This window comes from Culex quinquefasciatus, chromosome 1, assembly GCF_015732765.1.
Source record: "Culex quinquefasciatus strain JHB chromosome 1, VPISU_Cqui_1.0_pri_paternal, whole genome shotgun sequence".
Classification (NCBI taxonomy): Eukaryota; Metazoa; Arthropoda; class Insecta; order Diptera; family Culicidae; genus Culex; species Culex quinquefasciatus.
Window position 1 is genome coordinate 107,173,604 of NC_051861.1, and position 24,563 is coordinate 107,198,166.

Below are 24,563 nucleotides of genomic sequence, written 5' to 3' on the forward strand. Positions count from 1 at the left end.
AATGGACGCGGCGGAATTTTCAAAGGGAAGAGTAAACTATAAAATAAATTATCGAATTAATCGGCTTTAAAGAGGGGGAAAATTGGATTACGCGATTCCGCGTTGGTGATTTCGGAATGCGAGCTTTGGGGAAATAAAGATAAGTATTGATTTTGAAGACTTTTGAAATGACCTAACCTAAATTTGAAAGTCTATGACCAAAGCTCTACCAGAAAGATTAAGAAAGGGATTGCGTTCTGCCTCTCGACCACCATCAAGCCATTGTGGTTCAGCGGTAAAGAGATGTCCTTTCAAACAAAGAGTTCCGGTTCGAATACCGGTGGAGGCGAACTTTTTTTTTGGGTCTGTCATTTTTTTTTATGTCGATACCGAAATCGTATTGGATTTCTGAGATTTTGTAAAAGTTGTCAGAGAATTTGAATTCTTCCTTATAGTTATTGGAATGGTCAAAATCCTCTTGAAAAATAAAGGCGTAGTCCCACGTCACACGACTTAAGCCCAGCAAGCCTGTTTCGCCTCAGACTCAACTCACTGTTTGTACTTTGCGCCCAGAAGTTGAGTAATCGACGACGTTGGTCTTTTCTCCGTGTTTTCTTTAAAACAAACTCGCCTGAGCTTGACGACCTTAGGGGGTAGTGGCACGAGTAGTTTGACTTCTTTTTTTTCTTGTGGTGAACCTCCACCATTGTCACTGTCACTGTCATGAACGTCACGTTTTGCCTCGGCACATGAAGGGATTTTTGGATTGATTTTCTCTTTCTTCGAAATTGAAGAAAGAAAAACTCGCCACAATTTCATCACTTTGGAAACAGTCCTTTTTCGAATTGCATGACGTTTTAAAAAACAAGCTGTCGGTACACGGGATTCAATTTGGCTCAACATTCAAAGCCGTATAATCGCACATCTCCAAGTATGGCAATTGTACTTCGAAGCCGGTTAGACAGGCCGAACGCCACCGACTGCGTCGAGGGGTCCCCCAATTAGTAATTTTAAATTTAAAAAAATCTTTTCAAAATCAAACTTATTTTGAAAATATCTGATAAAAAATCTAAAAAATAATTTAATCGAATGTCGCACCCCTCGTGCCGAGGGGTTCACCACCAGCCTCAGATATTCGACAGGTTCGAGTTTTTTTCCCCTCCTTCTCTTCAATTAATGTTTTGCTACGCTCATAAGACCTGTCTGTCTTATGTTGGTGCGGCTAGCCGCCCCGGGGTTCAGGATGTGAGTTTTCAAGAGTTTTTCAACAGTTTCGATTCGAAGTCGGAAGTGTTTTTTTTTTGTTTTGAGATGGAGGGGGTGCTCCGACTCTGACCTCTCGTGCTCGCGGAACGCGGGGATTGATGCTTTTATTTATAGTTTTTTAAGGTTGGGGTTTTCTCATGTTTTGATTTTTTATCTGCGCTAGATGTTCTGCCAAAAGGGTTGCCCGTCTTAGCCGCTTCGTCGAGAACGTTAATTTGATAATTTGCGCGGAAGTGGCCAGGTTGTTGATCTTGCTTTGGCTCGATGACCTTAGAGGAAATTCGGATTTAAAAAAATGTTATTGTTTATCAAAGCAAAACAAAAAATATCGTTTTTTTTTTATTTAAAATGCATTCAAAATTTGGTAACAATTTTTAAATATTTTCGAAAATTTAAACATATTTTTTTCCATGGAAATGGACAAAAAAAAGTATTTATTACTTCTTAGATGTACAACATTAAATTAATTCTAACTAATACACACAGTAAAAAACATGGTAATATTTCATATGGGAATGAGTTTTCTTTTATGCTCGAAAAAAAAGTGTAATTTAACTTTTTTGTAATGACATTTTTTTCACGCTGTTTTGTGGTAATATTACATCATTAATGTGCAAATTTATGCTAGTTCCTAGACAACTTCTGTTCAACTTAAATCAATTTCTGAACTCGACAGATTTTCGGTAACATTATTTGATTTTGTAAATTACTGTTTTTAAATGTTATTTACTTGAATTTACGTTGGAGTGTAATTACACATAAAAGGATGTAAATTTACATAATTCTAAGACACAATTTTGCGGCTGATAGGTCATTTTGAGAAGGTTTAAAATTACACTTTTTTTTACGTAATTTTACATCAATTTACGTGATAATTGCAACTACACATAAAAAGATGTAATGTTATATTTTTTCGAGTTAATTTTACACATATTTTCTTGGACAACATTTTGGAGATGGAGGGTCATTTTGGCAAGGTTTAAAATTTTATCTGTTTAATGCAATTTTACTTCGGTTTTTGTGAAAAAGTGCAATTACACTTAAAAAAATGTAAATTTACATTTTTGCTTAGACAAAATTTTGCGGGTTGAAGCTCGTTTTGGAAATGTTTAAAATACATTTGTTTCGTGTAATTTTACTTCAATTTACGACAAAAGTGAAATTACACATAAACAGATGTGATTTTTTTTCAAGGTAATTTTACACGTATCATGATTTTTTAAACTCTGGATTTTAAACCTTTTTTGTTATTTCGTTTTGGCCTCCGGAAAAGCCAAAATGTATTTTAAATAAACATGTTTTTTGATAATTTTTTTCCCATTTGAACTCTATTTAGAGAGTAAGAGTTACAGAGTAGTATGTATTTTGCTTCGAAAGACAATCTTTTAGCTTTATTTAATCGTGAAAATTGGTTGCACAATTGTGTAACCTTTAGAGAAAACAAAACCTTGCAACAATGCTAAATCATCACTAAAATCAACAATCAAAATATATTAATATGTCTATGCCTGATATTTGGTGCCTTAACATCAAAATATTGCATGCTTAGAATAATGTGCATGAAAAAGTCCATGACAGTTTCTTGTTTTGAATTATCAAATTATTTAATAATATATTTTAATTATTATTTTACAAAATGTTATTGAAAGGTTCACTTTTTTATGAAAAAGATAAAAAAATGATAGCACTTATTACGTCTTAAACAAGAACAGAAAATTGTACTGAAATCGCAAAAGAACATTAGTCATATTTTCATTTTTGTGTCTGTATAAGCCTTTAGCATTCATAGCAATTGAATCTTTCAACATTGTTCACATTGTTGTCGTTGAGGAAAAGAGAGATTAAAATAAATTTAAAAAAAACCTGAAAAATAAATCTTCAAGCTTGAAACTACCGATATCTCACACAAGAGAGAAGATAGAATCGCTCTCTTTTTCGATTTTCTCTCTCAGTGAGTGCTCAGGAAATCTCTTTTGTTGACTATTCCTCCACATTAGGACACCACAGAGAGCGGCGTCTGACGGTTTAATGTATTAGTGAGATCGAGGTGGAGTTTTCATTTCATCAATATCTCGCAAAAGAGAGAAGATAATTTAGCTCCATCTCTCTCGTTTTTTCTCTACTCAGTGAGCGCCCAGTGAAACTTTTGGTGAAGATTCTTTTAGTGGGAATGAAAATTTGAAATAGACGATTACTCAAAAATTAATGAGTGTTTTATCATTCAAAAACAAACAATGATTGAAATTTCACTAAAAATCCGTCAGAATCACCAAGCACGAGTTGAGACGTAATAAAAATAAAATAAAACTTTTCACACAACAAGAAAAAAAATCAAGCAAAAATCACTCTGCCTCACGATCTGCTGATGTTTTGCTCTGTTCTGAGGGCGTATCTTTTTTTAATCGAGTAAATTTCTCCTCTCGACGTCTTCGCCGTTCAACCTTGCGCGAGAAAATTGAAACGAAACAATAATAAAACACACACTAAAAGTCGTCGGTACACTGCATCCACATCGACAACAACAAGGAAGTGGATTTTCTTGGGCTGGTGAAAAAAAGAAAAAAATGAGAAAAAGTGAGATGTTTTATTTATTTGTAGTGATGTGTAACTGAAGAAAAAGAGCATTCGAATCCGTCCAATACGCTGTAGAGAGTAAGCTAATTAAGAAGAGAGCCAACCCAGAACCTTACGCACCCAAGAAGCGAAGTTGACGACCTGCGTCGTCGTCGTGAAACTCAGCTGTTTTCCCCGCACAAAATCGCGCCGATTCCGAAAGGGAAAATCCCGATCGATCACCGCCAAGAGCTTCGTGATCGCGCGTAGATTTATGAAGTCCGTGCGGCACCGACGACGACCGCGACTTTGTGTAAACTTGTGTGATTTCGTGTAACGATCACCACCACAATGGCTACCTCAACGTCGGATCTGAGCGCGGTGCCGACTCGGCGCCGCTACGTCCGCAGCAACACGTCCAGTGTCACGCAGATCCTGTCCGACAGCTGCAACAGCATCCTGCAGCGCTTCCGGCGCAACCCCAGCGAGAAGCCCGACAAGCAGCGGTCCCAGTATCGGTAATTACGTAAGGGGGCGGGCTTCTTGGGCGCCTGATCGAGTGTCCTGATCTACGGCAGTGCGTAACGGGTTAACTAGTGCAGTTCTGAACACGTCCATTGAGTAACACCGCAGGTGAAAGTGCACGATCGAGTATTTTTAGCGCGACTAATTTGGGCCAAACTGTGTCAACCGATCGCGATCGCGATCGCCGCGAATTCCTCGCAGGTCCTCCGTGCAGTAGTGTGGACGCGACACCTGGCGGCCGCTAGCGGCGATCGTCGCAGACGACGCGGGCTTTGTTTACATCGCGATCGCGATCGCGCGTTGGTTGAGAAATAGTGCATTTTTTCTCCTTGCTCTATTCTTAGATCGCCTGCGGCGATCATCATTTGTTTATTAAAAAACCTCTTCCTGTGTTGCATTGCTGCGGAGATGCAAACATTTCTGGGCAGTGTAACGAACTTGCGCCGTTGACCCCGTTCGCACTGCAGTAGTACGGCAGTGCTTGATCAGTCCGGATCGAGCCCAAGAAGTGATCGCGAAAGTCCTCGAAAAACTCACACCCCATGTTCGTGTACAGCTTCAACGATCTAGCGCCGTCGGCGTCCAGCAGTGCGGTGTTTGGCCGCGATCGGCACGGGTCTACGACGAGTACGTCCGACTATGGCAGCCTCGGCTCGTCCAGCGATTCGGTGCACCGGACGTCGTCCTACGCCAGCTTCAACAGTACTATGAGCTCGTACTACAAGCCACTGTTTCGTACGTTCGGCAAGCGCTTCGACAGTCCACCCAAAGTAAGCTACCTCCTCCACTCAATTTCCCTAACCTTCTAGTGACTTGACGATCACCTCTTCCTGCAGCGAGAAACCGAAGACAAAGACAAGACCCCGATCGTAGCGGGATCGCAAGCGTCAAGTTCTACAGCGGAGTCGTCCAACGGGAAGTCCTCGGCCGTGTCCCGGCTAGAGTCCAAGTACAGTGACATACTCGATCGCGTACACCGGCGGAAGGAGATCAAAGACGACAAGGAGAAGACTCTGGAACCCGAGCGGACTCCCACCAACTTCGGGTCATCGCGGGGCTTCAACGCCCTGGCCAAAAGTGCCACGACCTCCCACGTACGAGACGAACCGTTCTCGTTGGCGCACAAGGAGCGAACTCCGTACCGGTTGGCCACCCAGCGCAACCGCAACAAGTTCCTCGAATCGCTGGAGATGGACTACTACAAGAAGCGGGCGGAGCTCGCCCACAAAACCAACTCCGGCTCCTCAGTCTACGAGCGGAGCCACCGCGAGCTCAGCAGTTCCTCAAAGTACGTCCTCAAGCCGCGCAGCAAGGACAGCGGATATTACGACAGCAAGTCGACGCTGTCCTTGGCCGCGAGCTCGAGCGGCAGCGCCGCCGCCACCGGCAAGGAGAACATCTTCAAGTCCAAGTACGACCCCGACGAGATGCTGTCCGAGTTCAACGGAAGCTCGATCCTCGCCGCCAGCTCCTCCGCCGTCAAGCCGCGGCGTCACACGCGACCCTACAAGCGCAGTGACACCACCGCCCTAAGCTTCCTCCAGAACACCAACCCTACCGCCGAAGCGACGGACCGCAAGCGGGAGCACCGCCGCAGCGGCAACTTCCACCAACTGCAACGCTCAACCACTCAGGGCTTCTTCGACGCGGACGACATCTGCACAAGCCCTGGCGGCGGCACCGCCGCCACCGCCACCGACGACGACGACACCCCGTCCAACGATCCCAAGCAAATCGAGCGGAACCACCGCCGCAAGGAGATCGAAACCATCCTCGCCAAGTACGCCCCCAAAGAGGACAAACCGAAGCCGGAACCGTCCCCGGACGGACTGACCCGCATCAAATCCCCAACCACCGGCAGCCGGTTCCACCACCGCGAGAGTCGACTCGCCCAGTACGGGCCCAGCACCAGCGCAGCTGGTGGTGGTCTCCAGAAATCCCTCACCATGTCGAACGTCTCGTCGCACCTCAACGGAGGTGGCGGTTTGTACAACGGTAACGGGTCGATCCTGACCATCCACACCGGGGCGTCCTCCGCCATGTACAAGCAGCAGCAGGCGCTGCAGCATCAGCTGTTGATGCGCAGCTCGCGGTCGCGCATTCCGAAGGCACTGTCCACCTTTGTAAGCGGTTCTGAACGCAGAGTTGAAGCCCCGAGTGTTTGTGTGTGTCGCCTGCTTGACTAACGCTCGTTTTAAATTGTAATTGAAAACAGTCCTCCTCCTGTGACAAAGTGTGGGGTTCGTTGACATCGGCGCGAGCGTTATTGTGGCGAACAGAACACAGTTCCATTATCGTTCATTGCGAGCAGTAATGGGTATTTCTACGAATGAACGCTGAATTGAAGTCGTAAACGTGAATCTGATTGGTGGGGCTAATTGAGGACACTTGGGGTGTTCTGGATCGGGAAACAAGGGGATTGATTTATGTCTCATGAGTATTAATTGAAGTTGTGTTCAAACACTTGCAGAAAATCTGATTGAATTGCGAGTTAAATGATTAGTCCAGGTTAGTCGGCAACTAACCAGATATTGAAATGTGTCAAAAAACTGTTTAATTCTATATGATACCACAATATTTATTAGAGTTTGATTGAAGTATAACAAAATATTATGATTTTTTTTCGATTTCAACAAAATGTTTAAAAATGTGCAATTGGGCAAAGTGATGTTTAGTGGGCAAATAACCACTTCTGAAGATTACAAAAAAAAATCTTTTTTATTATATAGCAAAATCCAATAAGTTACCTTTATCAAATTGTTACCAATATCTTCCAAGATAACACAATTGCATCTTTTGTCAAGCTTAACTCTAGAGTTTTTTTAAAGGTCCAATAAGTAATTGTGTTTCATACGTCTATAGGACATTTTCAATACAAACTATAGAACTGTTCTAAAAATGTCTAAAGAGATTTCAGACAAGAGCAAGTTATTCAAGTTAGTCGGCAACTAGCCGGATGATATTTGCGAAAGCTACTTCAAAAAAAAAACTATTTTTTATATATTATTTTACATAATTCAAGCATTCGATACCTTTACTTACGGAAGTATTAGAATACGACAAACATAAAAACTAACTTTTTGACAGAGTGGCAGTTTGCCTGCATTTGTTTGCAGAAACGTCATTTGGCTTTGTTTGCGAATTTGGCAAACTGTCAAACACAAAAAAGTGTGCGAGTTTGTTTGTTTGCCATAGTCTAATACCTACTTTATTTTATTTTGTTTAATGAAACACAAAATGTATAAAAATGATTTTAAAATAAGGGTTATCAAAAATCATCGGTGCCTGTCCAATTAAAATTCACTTCTGTTATGCTATTTTTTTTAATTTTTTAATTGTTCTAATTTCTACAATTAATAAATTTCCTTCCATCTTAAGCAAAATCAAAGCATTCAAAACAGTTTTGAATGTGATTTATAAGAATATTGGTCAAATCAAAATTAAAAAAAAATCAGTAAATCAAATAAAAAAAATTGTGAACATTTCTACTGAAGTCTGGTCAAAATATACGATACTGGGCACCATTTTGACCATTTTTTGTTGAAATGGTAATGGCTGCAATCAAGGCGTTTGTCAAATGACACCAGAAAAATTAAAGTAATTTTATTTACTTTTCAATCGAATTCGGTATAATTGAACCGGCATTCCATATGATTTAAAAGGAAATTCGTCATAATTGAACTTGAATGCAGTTAAACTATTTTATGGTAAAATTTTGATATCTTTTAAGGAAGGTAATTTATAACGGATTCTTTTTAAATTCTTCTAAGCTTTTTTTCAAAAAAAAAAAAAATCGGATCATTTGTAAACAATTCTGTAACGAATTTTTGCCAATTGTTTTTACTCATTCAATTTTGAAGATAATTACAGTCCAGACTCGATTATCCGAAGCCTCGATTATCCGAAGGTTTGTATAGGACTTCGGATAATCGAATCACGAACAAAAAAAATTGTTCGTTCTTTTCTTGTTTTAAACATCAATTTCGAGTTCTACAACCCCATTTTAGTCAAATTTGAATAATTGATTGCCTATTAAACAATAAAATACATTTTTTTTCAATATTTCAACACCGCCATATTGGCCGCCATCTTGGATTTAAAAGTTTTAAATCACTTTAACGTAATTTAGGTGTCATACTTAAGCTCGACAATAAAAATTAGGCAATGAAAAAAAAAAACTTTTTGTTCGTGCTTCGATTATCCGAAGTGAAATTATTCCGAGGACTTCGGATAATCGAGTCTGGACTGTATTGATATTTTGGCCCTTTTGTAACGTAAGTTTAATTTTGAAAAAAAAAATGTATTTTAGTCAAAAAGATCTGTAAATTTCACTTTTTTTTTAAATTCAATATTGAAAATTGTGGTTTCCAAACCTTTACAAAAAATATTTTCAGAAACGGACAGTATTTTTTTTATCGATGATTGATGATTTTTGAAAGTTAAAATCATTTTTGGAAAGAACTTTTCGATTGCAAATTTAATTTTTTTTTTCAAGGAAATTTCTCTTTTTTCTATTTTTCAAAAAAAAAACACTATTTTTCAGAAAATTGCAACCCCGCAATATTGTTGTCCGAACTTCTCTATGGCTCAAAGGTTTCAGGTTTTTGTCCCTTAAAACATAAAAAAAATAAAATAAATACAGGTTTTCGGAAATGAATTTTTATGTGAAAAAAAGTTTATTTAAACTTCAGGAATTTTTTTTCGTGTAATATTTTTCTGAATAGTCCTCATCAATACCTACAACTTTGCCGAAGACACCAAATCGATTAGAAATTTCCTTCAAAAGGTACAGATGTTAGAATATTGATAGAAATCTGCCAACATTGGATGAACCAATGATACAAAACAGCTTCTTTGGACATATTTAAAGTTCGAGCCAAATAAAAAAAAAATGCTAAGAAAATGCATTACATGTTTCAATTGGCTTTGTTAACAAATACAACTTTTTGAACTTTTTTTGCTATTTTTTTTCTCGGTTGTGTGTGTGTGTGTGTGTGTGTGTGTGTGTGTGTGCAACCATCCAAACGGGACCACGCGGCCACTTCTTACAAATTGAGTTGTTTCCTTGTATTTAGATCTACACTCTATACATGCAAATAACTCGCATAGGCATTTGGAAGGTGTTAGCTCTGCCGAGCTTCGGTGACCCATTTCTACGCTGGCTAGCCGAGCGCGAGGTATCGACAAGCCCCGCCCTGAAGAACGTTTGCATCAATCGGATTCAAACGTTATTTAGAACTTCCGAACCCTTGTCAAATGGACAAGGACCCAGCGCGTATATAGTTGATAGTAACAGTATTCCTAATTCCAGTCATAGCTCACCAAGTGGTTAGCATTTTGTTTACCAATTCAAAGGACGGGGATCGAACCCCACCTCGAGCGACTTTGATTTTTCGTTCTTATTCATTATTTCAAGTATTTCTAAGTCTTAAACTTTCTCGTTGGGAGCAGATGGGAATCGAACCAAGAACCATTCGTTTACAAAGCGATCACCGTAACCAGTCAGCCACGGCTGCTCCTTAGTAAGATAGGCGTAGTTGTCTTAATTGAATTGTATGGATGTTAGAGTATATGAAAGAGTTATTTGATCAAAATTATGGAAAGCTCTCACCAAAAACACGAAATCTTCAACAGCTTGATTCCAATCTTCTCGACACGTTCTTCTTGAATCATCAGCAGGAAGAATCATCAGTAGAATTCCCAGGAGCGGACCTGGTACCGATACACGACTTTGAAGTAATCGAACGATGATCACCACCCACACCTTCTTCCTCGATATTTCAGCAACGCTTGAATTGACTTCAACTTCGCGATTGTTGTTCCTGTCTTTTTTGCTTCCGTTGATGTGGAAGTTGAATTTTTTATGTTCTTATCGCTTACAATTGTAACAAGACCTTCAAATTTTTACTAATTTCACAAATTTTAAAGAAAATTTTAAGACGACCAGAAAGTAAAAAATGACAGCAAACAAAAAAAACGCGTCCGATCCCAAGCACAGCTTGCTTCGATCTCTCTTTTGCTATTTTTTTCTCGGTTGCTCTAAAAATATATCGATTATCTTTAGATTGAAAAATAATAACAAAATTAAAGATTTTACCGAAAAACTGTCAACAATTATTAACTCAAATCAACACAAATCAATACAATGCTAAAAAGAACAAATTCCTTTCAGTTTAATTATTAAAATGACCGAAACTGGTTAGGTCTAAAGTCGGAAAAATTTAAATCGTTTAACCTTTTTTCTCCAAATGAACAACATTTTAAGTTTGAAATGAAACATAACATAGAACACCTAAATCATGTATTACTTAAAAATTAAGTGGCCAGCCCTACCACGATGTGTTTACCGCAGAGAGGATTCTGAGCACGGATTACTTTTCACAGAATCTACAGTGGTGGAATGATACGTGGACATACCGTACCAAACGCTCCAATTATTATGATTGCATGTGTGTCTCAGAACTTTTACCGATTTTTACTGGAATCTTTTAATTTTCAGTTGATTCAGCAATCACAATACAGCAATCAACGTGTGTAGTGTTTTAAAATCTGCATACAGCTTTTTCGAACTCTTTTTTGCTTTTGTCAGATGAATACCGAGATGTCTTCAAATGTTCATTTTTCACAAACAATTAAAAGCTTTTTTCACTAACGTAACGTCACCAAATTGCAGAAAATACCGTGAGCTCTAAACAAAAACATAAATTTAACACTTATCGTCATTGAAAAGTGACAAATTAGCATGTAGTGACGTTTGACGTTTCACCTGTAAGAGTATTGGTGAGATAGCCATTTTCAACCTGCAGAGGTTCGAAAATTCATTCGTTCATCGTTTATTATCATTTATCGCTATATCTTGCAGTAAAGCGTAAAGAGAGATGAGAGAAGTGTTCTCTTGTGATACTCTCCCTTATTAAGATGCTGGATTAAAATCTTTTTTTGTTGTGAATATTGCTTCATTTTTGTTGCTGCTGCATGTCATCATGCGTTTTTTTTCTGTGACTCTGTGTGTGCGTGACACTAATCCAACCTTTACCGTTACGTTTATAGGACACCATCGCCAGGTTAACACCATTACTAAAATTTGCTCACCAAAAAAAAAACAAACATGACCTTTTTCCTTCAACAACATCCGGAACAAATATCATAAACACACGCAGTAACCTGTGCGAAGCGTCAGGTAAATGTCAACTCTCATTGTAAATTAGTCAAATTAGTTCGAATTACCTTTAGACAAAAAAGAAGAAAGGGAAACGCAAGAGAAAGATTGTGCGTGTGAAAGCTTGAATGCGCGAGCGTGCCTGTGTGAGTGTGGGCAGCAAATGTCAACAATAATCATCACGGTTAGACAACAAAAACAATTAACCCTCAACTGCATGCTAAATTTTTTTGTCAGTGTGATCGTATTTTCTCTCTTGTTGAAAAATAATTCTGAAAACAAAAAATTGTTTTAATTTGCGTGCAAAAAAATGCTCTCCGCCTGATAACCACTAAGCCAATCAACCAAAAAAAAAAAGATGAACTATATTTGTATACCAAATTTTTTCTTATATTTTTTTCGAACTAATTATCTTATCGCAAATCGATACCGTATTTTTCTCGTGTCTCTTCTTCGATATGAACAATCACAAACAAACCAACTCCACTGGTCGAATTGTGTGTGTGTGTCGCCCCCCCACGTGTGCCCCAACGAAACGTGCGTGCGCGTGTGTGTGTGTGGAAACACCAAAACGCCGCCCTCAACCCCCGGCCCCGCCCCGCCCACCTACAACGATGATGATGATGATGATGACGATGGACAACCCCCGATGACGATCCGATCCGAACCATGAAATCGATGAAACTCGACGATGTCTCGATGACGATGATGATGAACTCGATGATGAACGATGATGGCCGGAACAACCACAGAAACAACCATCCGTGAGGGATGATGCTGATGGGCATTTGATTTACCACACTGGCGACATTCTTCATAACAGATGTTCGTGAAGCATTAATTTAAATTCTTTACATTTTTTTTTTTTTTACTTTTACCTCCCCTTCCAAGTCTCTATCTTGATCGCGCGACCCCCCTCGTCGAGCTTCCGGAGCTTCCGGAAGGGGGAACGTCCTCCGGGGAGCCGAGTACTTTCCGCGGCCACGGACGACCTTCCGCCAACACCGGAGCTCCCCGAACGGAAATTTCACCTGCAAACCACAATACTACACTTTTTCATCCAAGCAACCCTGGCGAGAGGGAAACCGCCATCAGCGCTGACACGACGCCGAAACGTCAAAGTCGACTCCGATGGTAGCTTTCCGCTTGCCAGAGTTAACCCTTGGATGAACAAGCGTTTTCAAAGCTAACCTCAAAACTCTCAATACTTTTCAATCTCAACAAAATCGCGCGCCCCCCGCCTCGTTCAGTTTTTAAGTTTTTCTTTTCGCGATCAAAATCGAAATCTCTTTCCCCTGCCGCGTGCCGCCGCCCCCCTCTCTCTAACTCTTACACTGATAAAAGTTCGAAATAGTTAGTTCAATAATCAAAGCAAGACAAAAAAAAGTACACTCAGAAAAAAGCAAACAACCAAATCTCTTAGCGAATATTACACACGATCAATTGTTTTTTCCCAAACGAATGGAGGTTCGAACTAATGGTTGCCGTTTTCCTTTTTTTTTCTTCTCTTCCCTTTTTTCTCTCTCCTTTTTTTCACATATGACGTTGCTGCTCCTTGGAATGAATCGGCGAGCAGATAAAATCCTGGCCACCCTAGGCGAGGGTACCTTCGGCAGGGTGGTGAAAGTCAAGGATATGGAGATGTGAGTATAAATTCGTTGATTAAATTATCATATAAATAGGAAGAAATAATCTCTGGTTCTCATGTTGGAAAACAAACAGCTGTCAAAATCTGATTAGGATGGTCGATTTAGGCTCGATCCGGTTGAAACTGGCCTGTTGCATGATTTTCTTCTATACACAGCTAAAACAATAGTAATCCAGCTGCGTGTAAAAAGCCTGGGTGTAAAATAAATTTTGCATTGTTTTATGAAATTTCATGTAATATTACACCCTGCAATATGTAGCCCATCAGTGTGGGAAACCTACTTGATCGAAATGTCAACCCCATATCTGGAGTTTTTTTGAAAAGGACCTAAAAACCAAATTTTAAATTTTTGCTTTTTGGGTGTTTTTGAATACCCCTGACTCAAGGCGGTTCTAAAAACATTCAAAAAGCAAAAATTTAAAATTTGGTATAGGACCTTTTCAAAAAAACTCCAGATATATATGCGTTTATCCTTTCCTTTTTCCATCGGTCTGATGGCCGAGCGGGCTAAGGCGCCAGTCCTTACTGTTGATGCTGGGACTGAATCCCCTCGGATGCTATTCTTTTGTGTTTACACAGTTTTTACATGCAATTTGTAATATTAGGTATCTTTTTTCATAAAGGTGATGTGCATGCTTTTGCATGCGATTTTACCATCGGATTTTCGCTGAATTTTCTTAGAAGCATTCTTAAAAATTTGCCTTTGATTTAAATCCCAAAAATTCAAGTTCATATGTTTGAGGTAAGACGATTCGAAGAATTTAAATTGTCACATTTTTATTTTTACGAAAATGGATAAATTTGACCAAAAATTATCAAATGAATTTTTAAAAAGGCATGAATTTGGTAAAGAAATGTTTAATTTTTTAACTCTATCAGGCCTGAATTTTCAAAAAAAAGGTGAAGATGGGAAAATGATACTGAGGACCACACGAAAATTATAGACTTTTTTTAAAAAAATATTCTCAAGAACACAGTAAAAAAAATCATGGTAATATTACATCCAGGAATATGTAACAAAAATTAAGCCTGAAAAAATGTGTAATTTTCCCTCTAAGAATGTGTAAATTTAGCAATATTTCGTAGTAATGTCCATTTTTCAGTCTAAATTAAAGTAATATTACATTTACATCATCGAAGAGATAACTCTAAACCATTTAATTATACACCTTCATGGAATACACTGTAAAGTGTATTACAGTACTATACAAATTTTGTCGTGCAGATAAAAAAAAATAAAAAAGGAAGAACTAAAATTAAAAAAGAATTATTTTAACTTCAAAAAATTTATTTAAGTAATTCTCAGCGAATCTGTATTTTTTTCAATGAAACTTTTTTTTTTATTTGAATGAAAAAAAAATTATCAAAAAATGTGTGAAGTTATTTTTGATTGCAAGTTGAACTTTACATCTAAAATAATTTTGAAATTTGTTTCACAATATTTTTGATTGACCTTATTCTTACCTTTTTCTTCCTAAAATTCAGGACTTAGGAACCAGATTTTGCACCATCCTAAACTTTAGCGCAAAAGATGCCTTTTATAGACCCCTAAAAGAGATAAATAAAAAATAAAATTCATAGATACCTTTTTTGGGAGATCAACTTTTAGATCATTTTTTTTAAATAAAGTATCGAGGATTTTTCTCCGTGTACCTAAACACCTATAACTTTGCTGAAGACAATCAGGAATGCACTCATCGAGATACAGATTTTCGTATATACTATGGAAAAACTAATGATGAAAAATGGAGTCTTTTAGTATAGGGAATGCCAATTTCGAAAAAAAGTTCTAGAGAATTACCCATTTGTCAATTTATAATATTTTTATAAAGGTTTTTTTTTGTAAAGTTTTTTAAAAAATCTCACAATTATTTAAAAAAAAATGTTTTCCATGACGCGATACAACTCTCTAATTGAAATAATTAAATTAAATCAACAGTAGTAATAATTGTAATGGAGTATAATTTCGAAAATGTCGAAACAGCTTAGTTAGATTATTTCTCTCAAAGTGTAATAAATTTAAAAAAATGAGTTTAAACATGAAAATTGGTTGCATTTTTAATGCGGTGATTTTGAAAAATTCTCAGAAGAACAAGTTTTATATTAAATAATAAATATAAAAAATAATAATTTATGCTTTAGAATCGTGTTTTCTTATAATGAATTTTAAGCAAAATTGTTACGTTTTACCTCAAAAACAGCAAAATTTTGTTTAAGTGTCCCAAAATTTGTCAGGAGGTTCCTTTTCGCAAATAATTAGACATGTATTTTTTATTAGGGCATAAAAGTGGTTCTAGCCATGTTAGAAAGACTCGAAAAATTTCAATCTTCAAAAAAAAAATACAAAAAACGTTTGTTTTAAAAACTTATAACTCTTCGTCGTTTCAATTGATTTGAGCTGTCAACTAATAACCTTACATTTGCGTCCAAAGGAGCTTAACTCGGTTAAAATGACAAGGTGTTACAATTTTTTTTAAACATTTTTTTTGTATTTTTTTAATTTTAATTTTTAGAGCCACCCTAACTTGGCTATTGGGGTTCATATGTTTACAGGACCTTTAAAAAAAACTCTAGAAATAAAATATATCCATCTAATTTTGGGGACAGGGAACCTCAATTTTATAATATTTTTATATTTTTTGAGTTGCTATTAAAAGTTTTTAAATTTAGTGAAACAAAAATGTTAACGTAATAGAACCTCATGATCTCTATGATTTATTGAACGTTACGAATTAAATTTTTAAATTGTGTAAGCTGTGGGAACCAGAAGACTTTTTATACTTTTAAATAATAGAAAATATACATTAGGGTGGTTCAAGTTTGACTTTTCACCTTTTATTGCTGGGCGTAACTGTATGAATAAGAAAATCGAGCATCTCAAGCCAAATTCATTTTCCGTTTTCCGTTAAATTTTTTAATTATGATTATTTTTGTAAGTTTTTAAGCCATTTTTTCGATTAATTTCAACATAGTATAAGTGCAGTCAGTCCGACTACAGCATGCTGGATAAGTATTAGGGTTAGATTACGCCCAAGCTCTTTTCTTGTCAACATTAATAATGGCAATTCATCTGAGAACACTCGGAAATGTGCTACAAAAATAAAAAGCGGCCAGCCCCACTGCGTTGTGTTTACCGCAGAGAGGACTCTTAGAACGGATCACACTTCACAGAATCTACAGGGGAGGAGGGATCCGTGGACATACCGTAGCAAACACTCCTCATAGAAGTGCAAACCAACTTTTTGCAATAAAGTTGGATTATTCAAAGTTGAATCGCAAAAATGGCTAATATGCTAAAAAATAATCGCAACTGAAACAGTGACTTGACCCCATACAAAGTCGTATGGAAAATGAATTTGGCTTGGGATGCTTGATTTTCCGCCCTGTTCTGGAAGGCGAAATGTCTTATTTGAACCACATTCAAACATTCAAGCTCAACATTTGACTAAACTTTCCGCTTCTTTTTTCCTCTAACTTCAATCCACAGGGATCACACGATGGCGCTCAAGGTGATCAAGAACGTGGAAAAGTATCGGGAAGCGGCCAAGCTGGAAATCAACGCACTGGAGAAGATTGCCGAAAAGGACCCAACGTTCCAACAGTGAGTTTGCACCTTTGTCTGGGCTTGTAGAAATACTTAATCTTATTTCATTTTTTTTCCAGTTTATGCGTCAAAATGCTGGATTGGTTTGACTACCACGGCCACATGTGCATCGCGTTCGAAATGCTCGGGCTGAGTGTTTTCGACTTTCTAGTAAGTCTACCTACCCCGTTTTTGAAGAAGGAGGTTTGATCTTGAACTAATTTTTTAACCTCTTTCCACCAACAGAGAGAAAACAACTACGAACCGTACCCGATGGACCACGTGCGGCACATGGCCTACCAGCTGTGCTACGCGGTCAAGTTCCTGCACGACAACAAGCTCACCCACACCGACCTCAAGCCGGAGAACATCCTGTTTGTGGACTCGGAGTTTACCACGTCGTTCAACAACCGGAAGGTGCGTTCTACACCCTCTTCCCAAGATTTTAGAGTTTAATTTATTTATTTCAATTTTAGAACCGCGAAGTGCGTCGCGTCAAGTGCACCGACATCCGCCTGATTGATTTTGGCAGCGCCACGTTCGACCACGAGCATCACAGCACGATCGTGTCCACCCGTCACTACCGAGCGCCGGAAGTAATCCTGGAACTGGGCTGGTCGCAACCGTGCGACGTCTGGTCGATAGGGTGAGTCCTCTTACTGCTTCGATTTGTAAATTGAAGTCTAATCACGACCTTCGATCTCCTTGCAGTTGTATAATGTTCGAGCTGTATCTAGGCATTACGCTATTCCAAACCCACGACAACCGAGAACACCTCGCAATGATGGAGCGTATACTGGGTACAATTCCGTACCGAATGGCCAGGTAAGATCATCTTAGCATCCTCAGAGAATCCCCATTTCAACTCTAAACGTTTTGTAGAAAAACCCGCACCAAATACTTCCACCACGGCAAGCTCGACTGGGACGAGAAGTCGAGCGCGGGCCGGTACGTGCGCGACCACTGCAAGCCGCTGCACCGGTACGTGCTGGCGGAGACGCCCGACCACCTGCAGCTGTTCGACATCATCCGGCGCATGCTGGAGTACGATCCCGCCAACAGAATCACGCTGAGTGAGTATTGATGCTAAGCTTAGAACGCCCGTTACGAGTGTTTTGACGCGTCGCATGAAAAATTGGACCATTCTTGAAAATTTTAGTTTGGACCGGATATCCGGATTGTCCGGAAGTGACCAAAGTGGTCAGGAGGTTGAAACTTAGTTTTGGACATCTTCCCCAATTATAGCTCACTTTTTACAAGTGTTTTTTGAAATGTCACTTGACACATTGGATCATTTTAGAAGGGTATCCCAGTTAGGACCGGAATTCCGGATTTACCGGATTTCGGATAATGCTGGCCAGAGCACCAACACTGATATTTTAAATTATTATTTCGCTCTTTAGAACACTCATTACGAGTGTTTTGAAATGTCGGTTGACAAAATGGACCATTTTGGCAAAGTACCCAGCTCGGACCAGAATTCCGGAATGACCAAAATAGTCAAGTGCCCGGAACTGATTTTTTGATATTTTCTCTCAATTTAGAACACTCATTACGAGTGTTTTGAAATGCCGCTTGACATATTGCACCGTTCAAAATAGATTCAAATAATCTTTTGACACCTTCCAGTTGTTGGTAGGATTAATTTATGTATTTTAGTCGTGATGTTTCTCCAAGTTGCCACTTTTCGGTTAGATATAATATTAGGCTTTTTTACAAATTTTGAAATCTAAAGCGTCCACTTTGGTTTTCACTTCGCTTGAAGACGGTGATTTTAGCGGATTGCAGACTGGACTTCGCCATGTATGAGTGATGATTTTCTGAAACAAGTTGCCTAGGTATTGATTAGGGTGGTCCAAATCCGGGCTAACTCGGGGCTACCCTAAAATCAAAGATTGACCCATAACTAGGCTAATTTCCAACTTTGAGTTCATTCTGACCTTTGAATCATCCCTCGAAGCCCTTGAAGTTTGTATCGTCAAAATGTATGGAGAAAAGCAACTATTTTACTTTTTTACTTGTGGAGGGCGCCATAGTTATCCATAGTCTCTAAGAAGACCGGATTTGGACCACCCTAGTAGTGATAGTTTTGAATATATAAAAATTTTGTATAATAATTTTCGAAAACGTCAAATTTGGTTTCAATTGATTTTAGGGGGCGTCTATTATTTACTCAGCGTGAATTTTTTTAAAAGGTTTTTTTTATACTGCGTTTTTTTAAGTGTTAATTAGTTGCTTGTTTAAAACGAATTTACGAATATTTTTTGTATGAAGCGAAAAGTATCAATCATATTTTCATTCAATCAGATTCTCAAAAGTACCTTGATAAACAATAATAAATTCGAAATGAAAAAGATAGCAAATCATGTGTAAGGCTATCCTTGGTCTTGAGCTGTTTAAAAATTATGCCTTTTTTTAGATCGTAAATAAGGGGCGAATTAAAAAAAATATTTTCATTTATTTAGATTATACTTTCCAATTAATTTCTGTTGTGTTCCATTTAATGGTATCCCTTAGATCTGTTTTGAGTACTAGAGGCCATTCATAAACCACGTAAATACTTCAAGTTAAGTTCAAGCCACGGGACACATTCCATTTATTTTTTTAAATTTTAAATGTTTTTGAAATGACAACATTTTTCGTGTTCTTTTATGGAATGAAGTAACACAATACGTCGCAATTATTTTAAAACTATACTTTTGTCTAATTTTGAATCTGTTGTTGATGCTGCTGTTTGGCTTCCTATAATGCCTCAAGACAGTGAGCAAGAGAGCAACGCTCTTGTGCATTCTCTCTTTCTCTTTGAGATTCTTCCCTTTTCTTCCTCACCTCGTGGTATCCTCATCACTGTCTTATCCCGGGTTGTTTTGGCATACAGTCCAGACTCGATTATGCGAAGCCTCAATTATCCGAAACCTCGATTATCCGAAGGTTTGTATGGGCCTCCGCTTGATCGAATCTCGAACAAAACACCCAATTTTAGTCAAATGTGAATGGTTAATTGCCTTCAAATGTACCAAATGCATTTTTCTCAATATTTTATCACCGCCATTTTGGCCGCCATCTTGGATTAAAAAATTCCAAATTGCAGGCCAAGGATTGATACCTAAGAGCATGCAATGGCACTGACCTTGTTGCGTGCTCTTCGGTTGACGTCCACGTAAGGAACATCCTGGAAGGAGCGTAACTAACTACATCCGTAGTTCTGTTAGATCATCCGAATTATCTTGATCAGAACAGTATAGCTCTGGTTCCTTGCGAGTGTCCTATTTTCTTACCTCCACGTTGGCTTGGTTTTCATGATGACCTAGCTGGTGGCCTGTGGAAACGGATCGTAAACCTTTGACCACCGCGGGTCAGAGTCGAGACGGCTAAAAGAAAGGGGCGCAACAATGTGGGAAAAGGAAGTAATTTGTGATTGTAGACGGTATTGTTTTGATTCGCAGTATGTTGAGTCAACTGCTGTGGATGTACCTGAAACATCGCACAACGGGTTTCTCTTCTCTTCATTCTCAGCTACCACCTATCTCCTATTTTTATTTTGCTCTTCTGATTCCCAATTCTTCACTGATTCTTCTATTTAATATCCAACATTTGATTATAATTTTACTAACTTTTGATTCTCTTATCTCTCAAAGCTTTTCCACTCTTTTCCAGGGTTGTTACGGACGGCGCGGATCGCGCGGATGGCGCGTTTCGCGCGGATAGCGCGGATTTGGCGCGGATTTGCTGACTAATTTTGCTCAGGCGCGGATTTCGCGCGGATGGCAATTTTGATGAATAAATAGATAGAATTACTTTCATGTAATTAGGAAAAATAATATCAAGAATAACGAGAATTTGTTTTTTTCTCCATTGAGTGCAATTTCAATTTCTTATAAATAGATTTTTTTTCTGAAAATGTTTGTTTGTATTTTCTTAATACGAACCGTCGAAAAATTAAGATGAAGATTATGTAGAGATGATTTTTTAAATGTATGGTTGAGATTTTCTTAAATAAAATTATTACTACACTTTACTCATTTCTTAATATATCCGGCTCTGAATATGTAATTTCTTTTGAGTTTTGAGTAATGTTTTTTTAACCTTATTTATTTTTAATTTTATAGTGGATATGTTCAATTTGCCTTTGAATTTTAGATGGGATTTACCCGTAGAAATATTTTTCTAAATTTAAACATTCTTGGCGAAAAATAAACAGATCAGAACATTCAAAAATTAATGCTCCATCATTCAAAATTCAAATTTCAAAAATTCGAAACTTTTTTTTATCATAGTTTGAAAAAAAAAAAATTAGATTAAAAAAATTTCGAATTTCGTAATTTAAAAATTCCGAAACTCCAAAAACCTAAAAAATCAAAAATTCAAAATTTAAAGAAAAATGCAAATTAAAAAAAATCGAAATTAAAAAAATCAAGATTTGCAAACAAAAAAAAAACGGTTATCTCAAAAATCTCAAATAAAATTTAAATTCTTAAATTCTAAAATCTTAAATTCTTAAACTTTAAATTCTTAAATTTTTAGAAGAAAATATTTCAAATATTGGAAATGCAATTTGTTTCGAAATGAAATTTTAGTGAGGAATTTGGAATACAATCTGTATTAAAATTCATAGATTTTGAATTTTTAGAATTTCGAAATCTAATATTTAATCATATTAAAATTTTAGATTTTGGTTTGTTTGAGCTTATATTTTTGAAGTTAAATTTCATTTATTAGATTTTTTAATTTTGTTTATATTGGTATATAATTTTCTATTTTATTTATATTGGTCAAAATTATTGTAGTGTCCCTCTGATTTGCAAAAAGGTTTTTTTTTGGTGACACTTTTCTTGATGTCTCTTGAGGTATTTTTAAAAGGATTTTTTGCTTTCATTCCTTCAAACATAAAACGAGTTTCATATTTTTAATAAAATACTTTCTGTATTAGTTTTTTTCTTTGGAAATAACATTTCTTAAATGTTGGTCCCAGTTTTTTTTATATGTCGCGGATTTCGCGCGGATTGAGGTTTCGGTCGGCGCGGATTTGGCGCGGATTTTTTTTCGACTTTCCCGTAACAACCCTGCTTTTCTATCAATTGATACTGCTGTAACAAACTTTGTTTTAAAAATATACTTTTCCTTAATGTACTAGTAATATCAAGTCTATTTATCATTCGCCTAATCTTTTTTGATTTTATTGCGAATTTATTTATTTGAATAATTCTTTATCTGTCCTATAAATTATCATTACTATAATCTAAGCTTGTTTTGTATCTCTATTTATTAACTATTGTCTTATTTTACATCTAATACATCTAGCTTCTCATTTTTATTCTTCAAAATACGCTCATCATTCTCTTACTATTGATACTTGATTTTTATAAAATAAATTCTCTTTTACTGTCTATTGTTTTCAATCTTCACCCCTTTTTTTCAAACAAGTGAGGTTTGAGCCCTTGCTCAATTTATGGAATTGTTAAAGGATTAACACAAATATTACTATTGTATTTTTTGGTAAACTTTTATAACATGCTTAGGACCAAAAATTGTAACAAAACACCGCGACAAAAGAAATAGCAACAAATAAACAGACTCAACAATAGGGAAGATTTCAGGAGAAAACAATACACAGTGAATAACAATAAGTTTTTGAATTGAAACTAAAAATAAAACAGTTTTTGCTTTAATGAAAGTTGATAGGCACACTATAAATGGTTAGGCGCTTATACTTACATCAAACCCTACGTAATGTACCACCCCCGGCCGAGTTAAAATGCGTAACCGGAAAAGAAGGTGTGCATGCCTGGCACGAACACTCAAAGCGTGTTCTAGCGTGCTGCTCGTACTGACTCAGAGCAAGGGTGAGATGTAGGTGTAAGGGCAGTGCGTGTTCGTCGGGAACCTAGTGCATAAGATCGGTCAAGGCCCGTTCTTACACTGAAAATTGCGAATTGCGAATTGCGAATTTTATCACCGCCATTTTGGCCGCCATCTTGGATTAAAAAATTCCAAATCACTTTAGAGTAATTTAGAGGTTAATTATATACTTTGGCTCGAGATTCAAAAATAAAACAAAGAAAAAATATGTTTTCGTGATTCAATTATTTGAAGTGAAATTTTTCTGAGACCTTCGATAATCGATGGAGGCCACTCAAAAACAACGAAAAAAAATAATTATAAAAAGCTTGGAATTTCAAATACTTGTTATTTATTCAGGGTGGCCACCAGATTTCGATTTTCAATTTCCCGGTTTTTTCCCGGTTTTCTCCCGAGACCAGAAGGAATTTTCCGGAATGTTTTTAAACCAAATTACAATGTTTTCATTTTTTTCATCATACTTTTTGAACGCATACATTTGGTTCAAAGTTTGAATTCCTCAAGAAAGCTTTCAAATCTTGAGTAAAAAGTAAGTAAGTAAACGAAGCCGTTTTTATCTGTTATCAATCAAACATCTAATTTTCAACTTATTGGGTTTTTTCATCAAAAATCGTTTTTATTTTTTAAAATGAGATAAATTATTAATAGAATTTATTAATTTTGTAAAATAGATTTACAAAAATACATTGTTATCAACATTGATGTAAATGCTCGTTAATTTTCTTTGAAAAAGGTTTTGTGAATTCAAAAAGAACAATTCTTCCAAGAATTATCAATTTCTGTGATTTTTTTTTTGGTAAAATTATGTGAGTACTTTCTTTTTAACCAAAAAAGTCTTTTTGCATCATTAGTCCAAACAAAAATGTATACACTTTGGCAGCAGTGCAGGAAAAGTGTCATACAAATGTAAAAAAATCGATAACTTGAAACTTTCTTTTTAGAATAATTTTAATGACAAAAAACTTTCTAAAAAACCCAAAACACATAATGGTAAAAACAATTAAAAAATTACCGTGCTGTGATTTTTTCAACAACACATAAGGCGGGTACAAATTTCATTCAAAGTTTTTGCTGCCCCGAAAAATCGGGACAAAAAATCATTATTATTTTTTTCAAAAAACATCAAAAATTTAATGGAATTTAAGTGAATTTTAAAATGCATTCCCTTGAGTCTAGAATCATTTTTAAGCATGTTTGGGTTGATTTAATAATCTTTTGAATTTTTGAAAATTTTCGATCTTAAGTTTTTTTTTCGTTAATTTTTTTGTTTTCGTCAAATCTTACATTTTTTGAAGACTAATGATTGCAAAACAACTGAACTAGCGTAAAATGCATTTTTAACACTTTTTGCATTCAAATGTTGAGACTATGGCTTGTTCTTTGAATTTTTATATTTTTTCAGATTTAAACATACTACACATACTTTTTTGCAATTCCGTCGTGAAACTACTTACTTTTCCTGTCATTCTTGAACGACGAAATAGCCTACTTTTCTGTACCAAAAATAACAGAATCGAATAGCAACACTTTTCAAAACAAATGCTGAAAAGTTCTACTTTTCAGCACTGAAATGGGTGCTGAAAAGTTGAACTTTTCAGCACTTGTTTCAAAAAGTAACACTTTTCATTTTTTTTTTTGATTTAAACGATTTATTGACAAAATACATGAAAATTCGACTTAAAATTTTACTCAATGGGTGTTTTTCGAAATTGCAAAAAATGTTGTATGGAACTCGTTGCAAAACTTGATTTTTTCAGCACTCGTCGTATTTATCCAACTCGGTGAACCTCGTTGGATAAATTTACGACTCGTGCTGAAAAAATCCTCTTTTTGCAACGTGTTGCATAAACTACTATTTTGAAGTTGTAGCTATTTTCAATTAAAAAACAATTCTATTTTATCTCTAAAAAAACAAATGGTTGAGAAAATTCTTTACTACATTCTTTTTTGAACATTTTTGATCCATTCTTTTGTTGCTGAGATACAGGCCA

General features: G+C 36.8%; 1 protein-coding gene across 1 annotated transcript in view; it reads left to right on the top strand.

The window, feature by feature from the left end:
- The window catches only part of LOC6041293, a 52,663-nt gene that overhangs the window by 24,995 nt on the left and 3,105 nt on the right, over nucleotides 1-24,563 (top strand). The window contains 8 exon segments of the mRNA XM_038259492.1: nucleotides 12,235-12,307; nucleotides 13,059-13,125; nucleotides 16,618-16,731; nucleotides 16,794-16,884; nucleotides 16,960-17,130; nucleotides 17,190-17,359; nucleotides 17,425-17,538; nucleotides 17,596-17,786. Of these exon segments, the coding sequence (XP_038115420.1) occupies nucleotides 12,235-12,307; nucleotides 13,059-13,125; nucleotides 16,618-16,731; nucleotides 16,794-16,884; nucleotides 16,960-17,130; nucleotides 17,190-17,359; nucleotides 17,425-17,538; nucleotides 17,596-17,786 (991 nt within the window).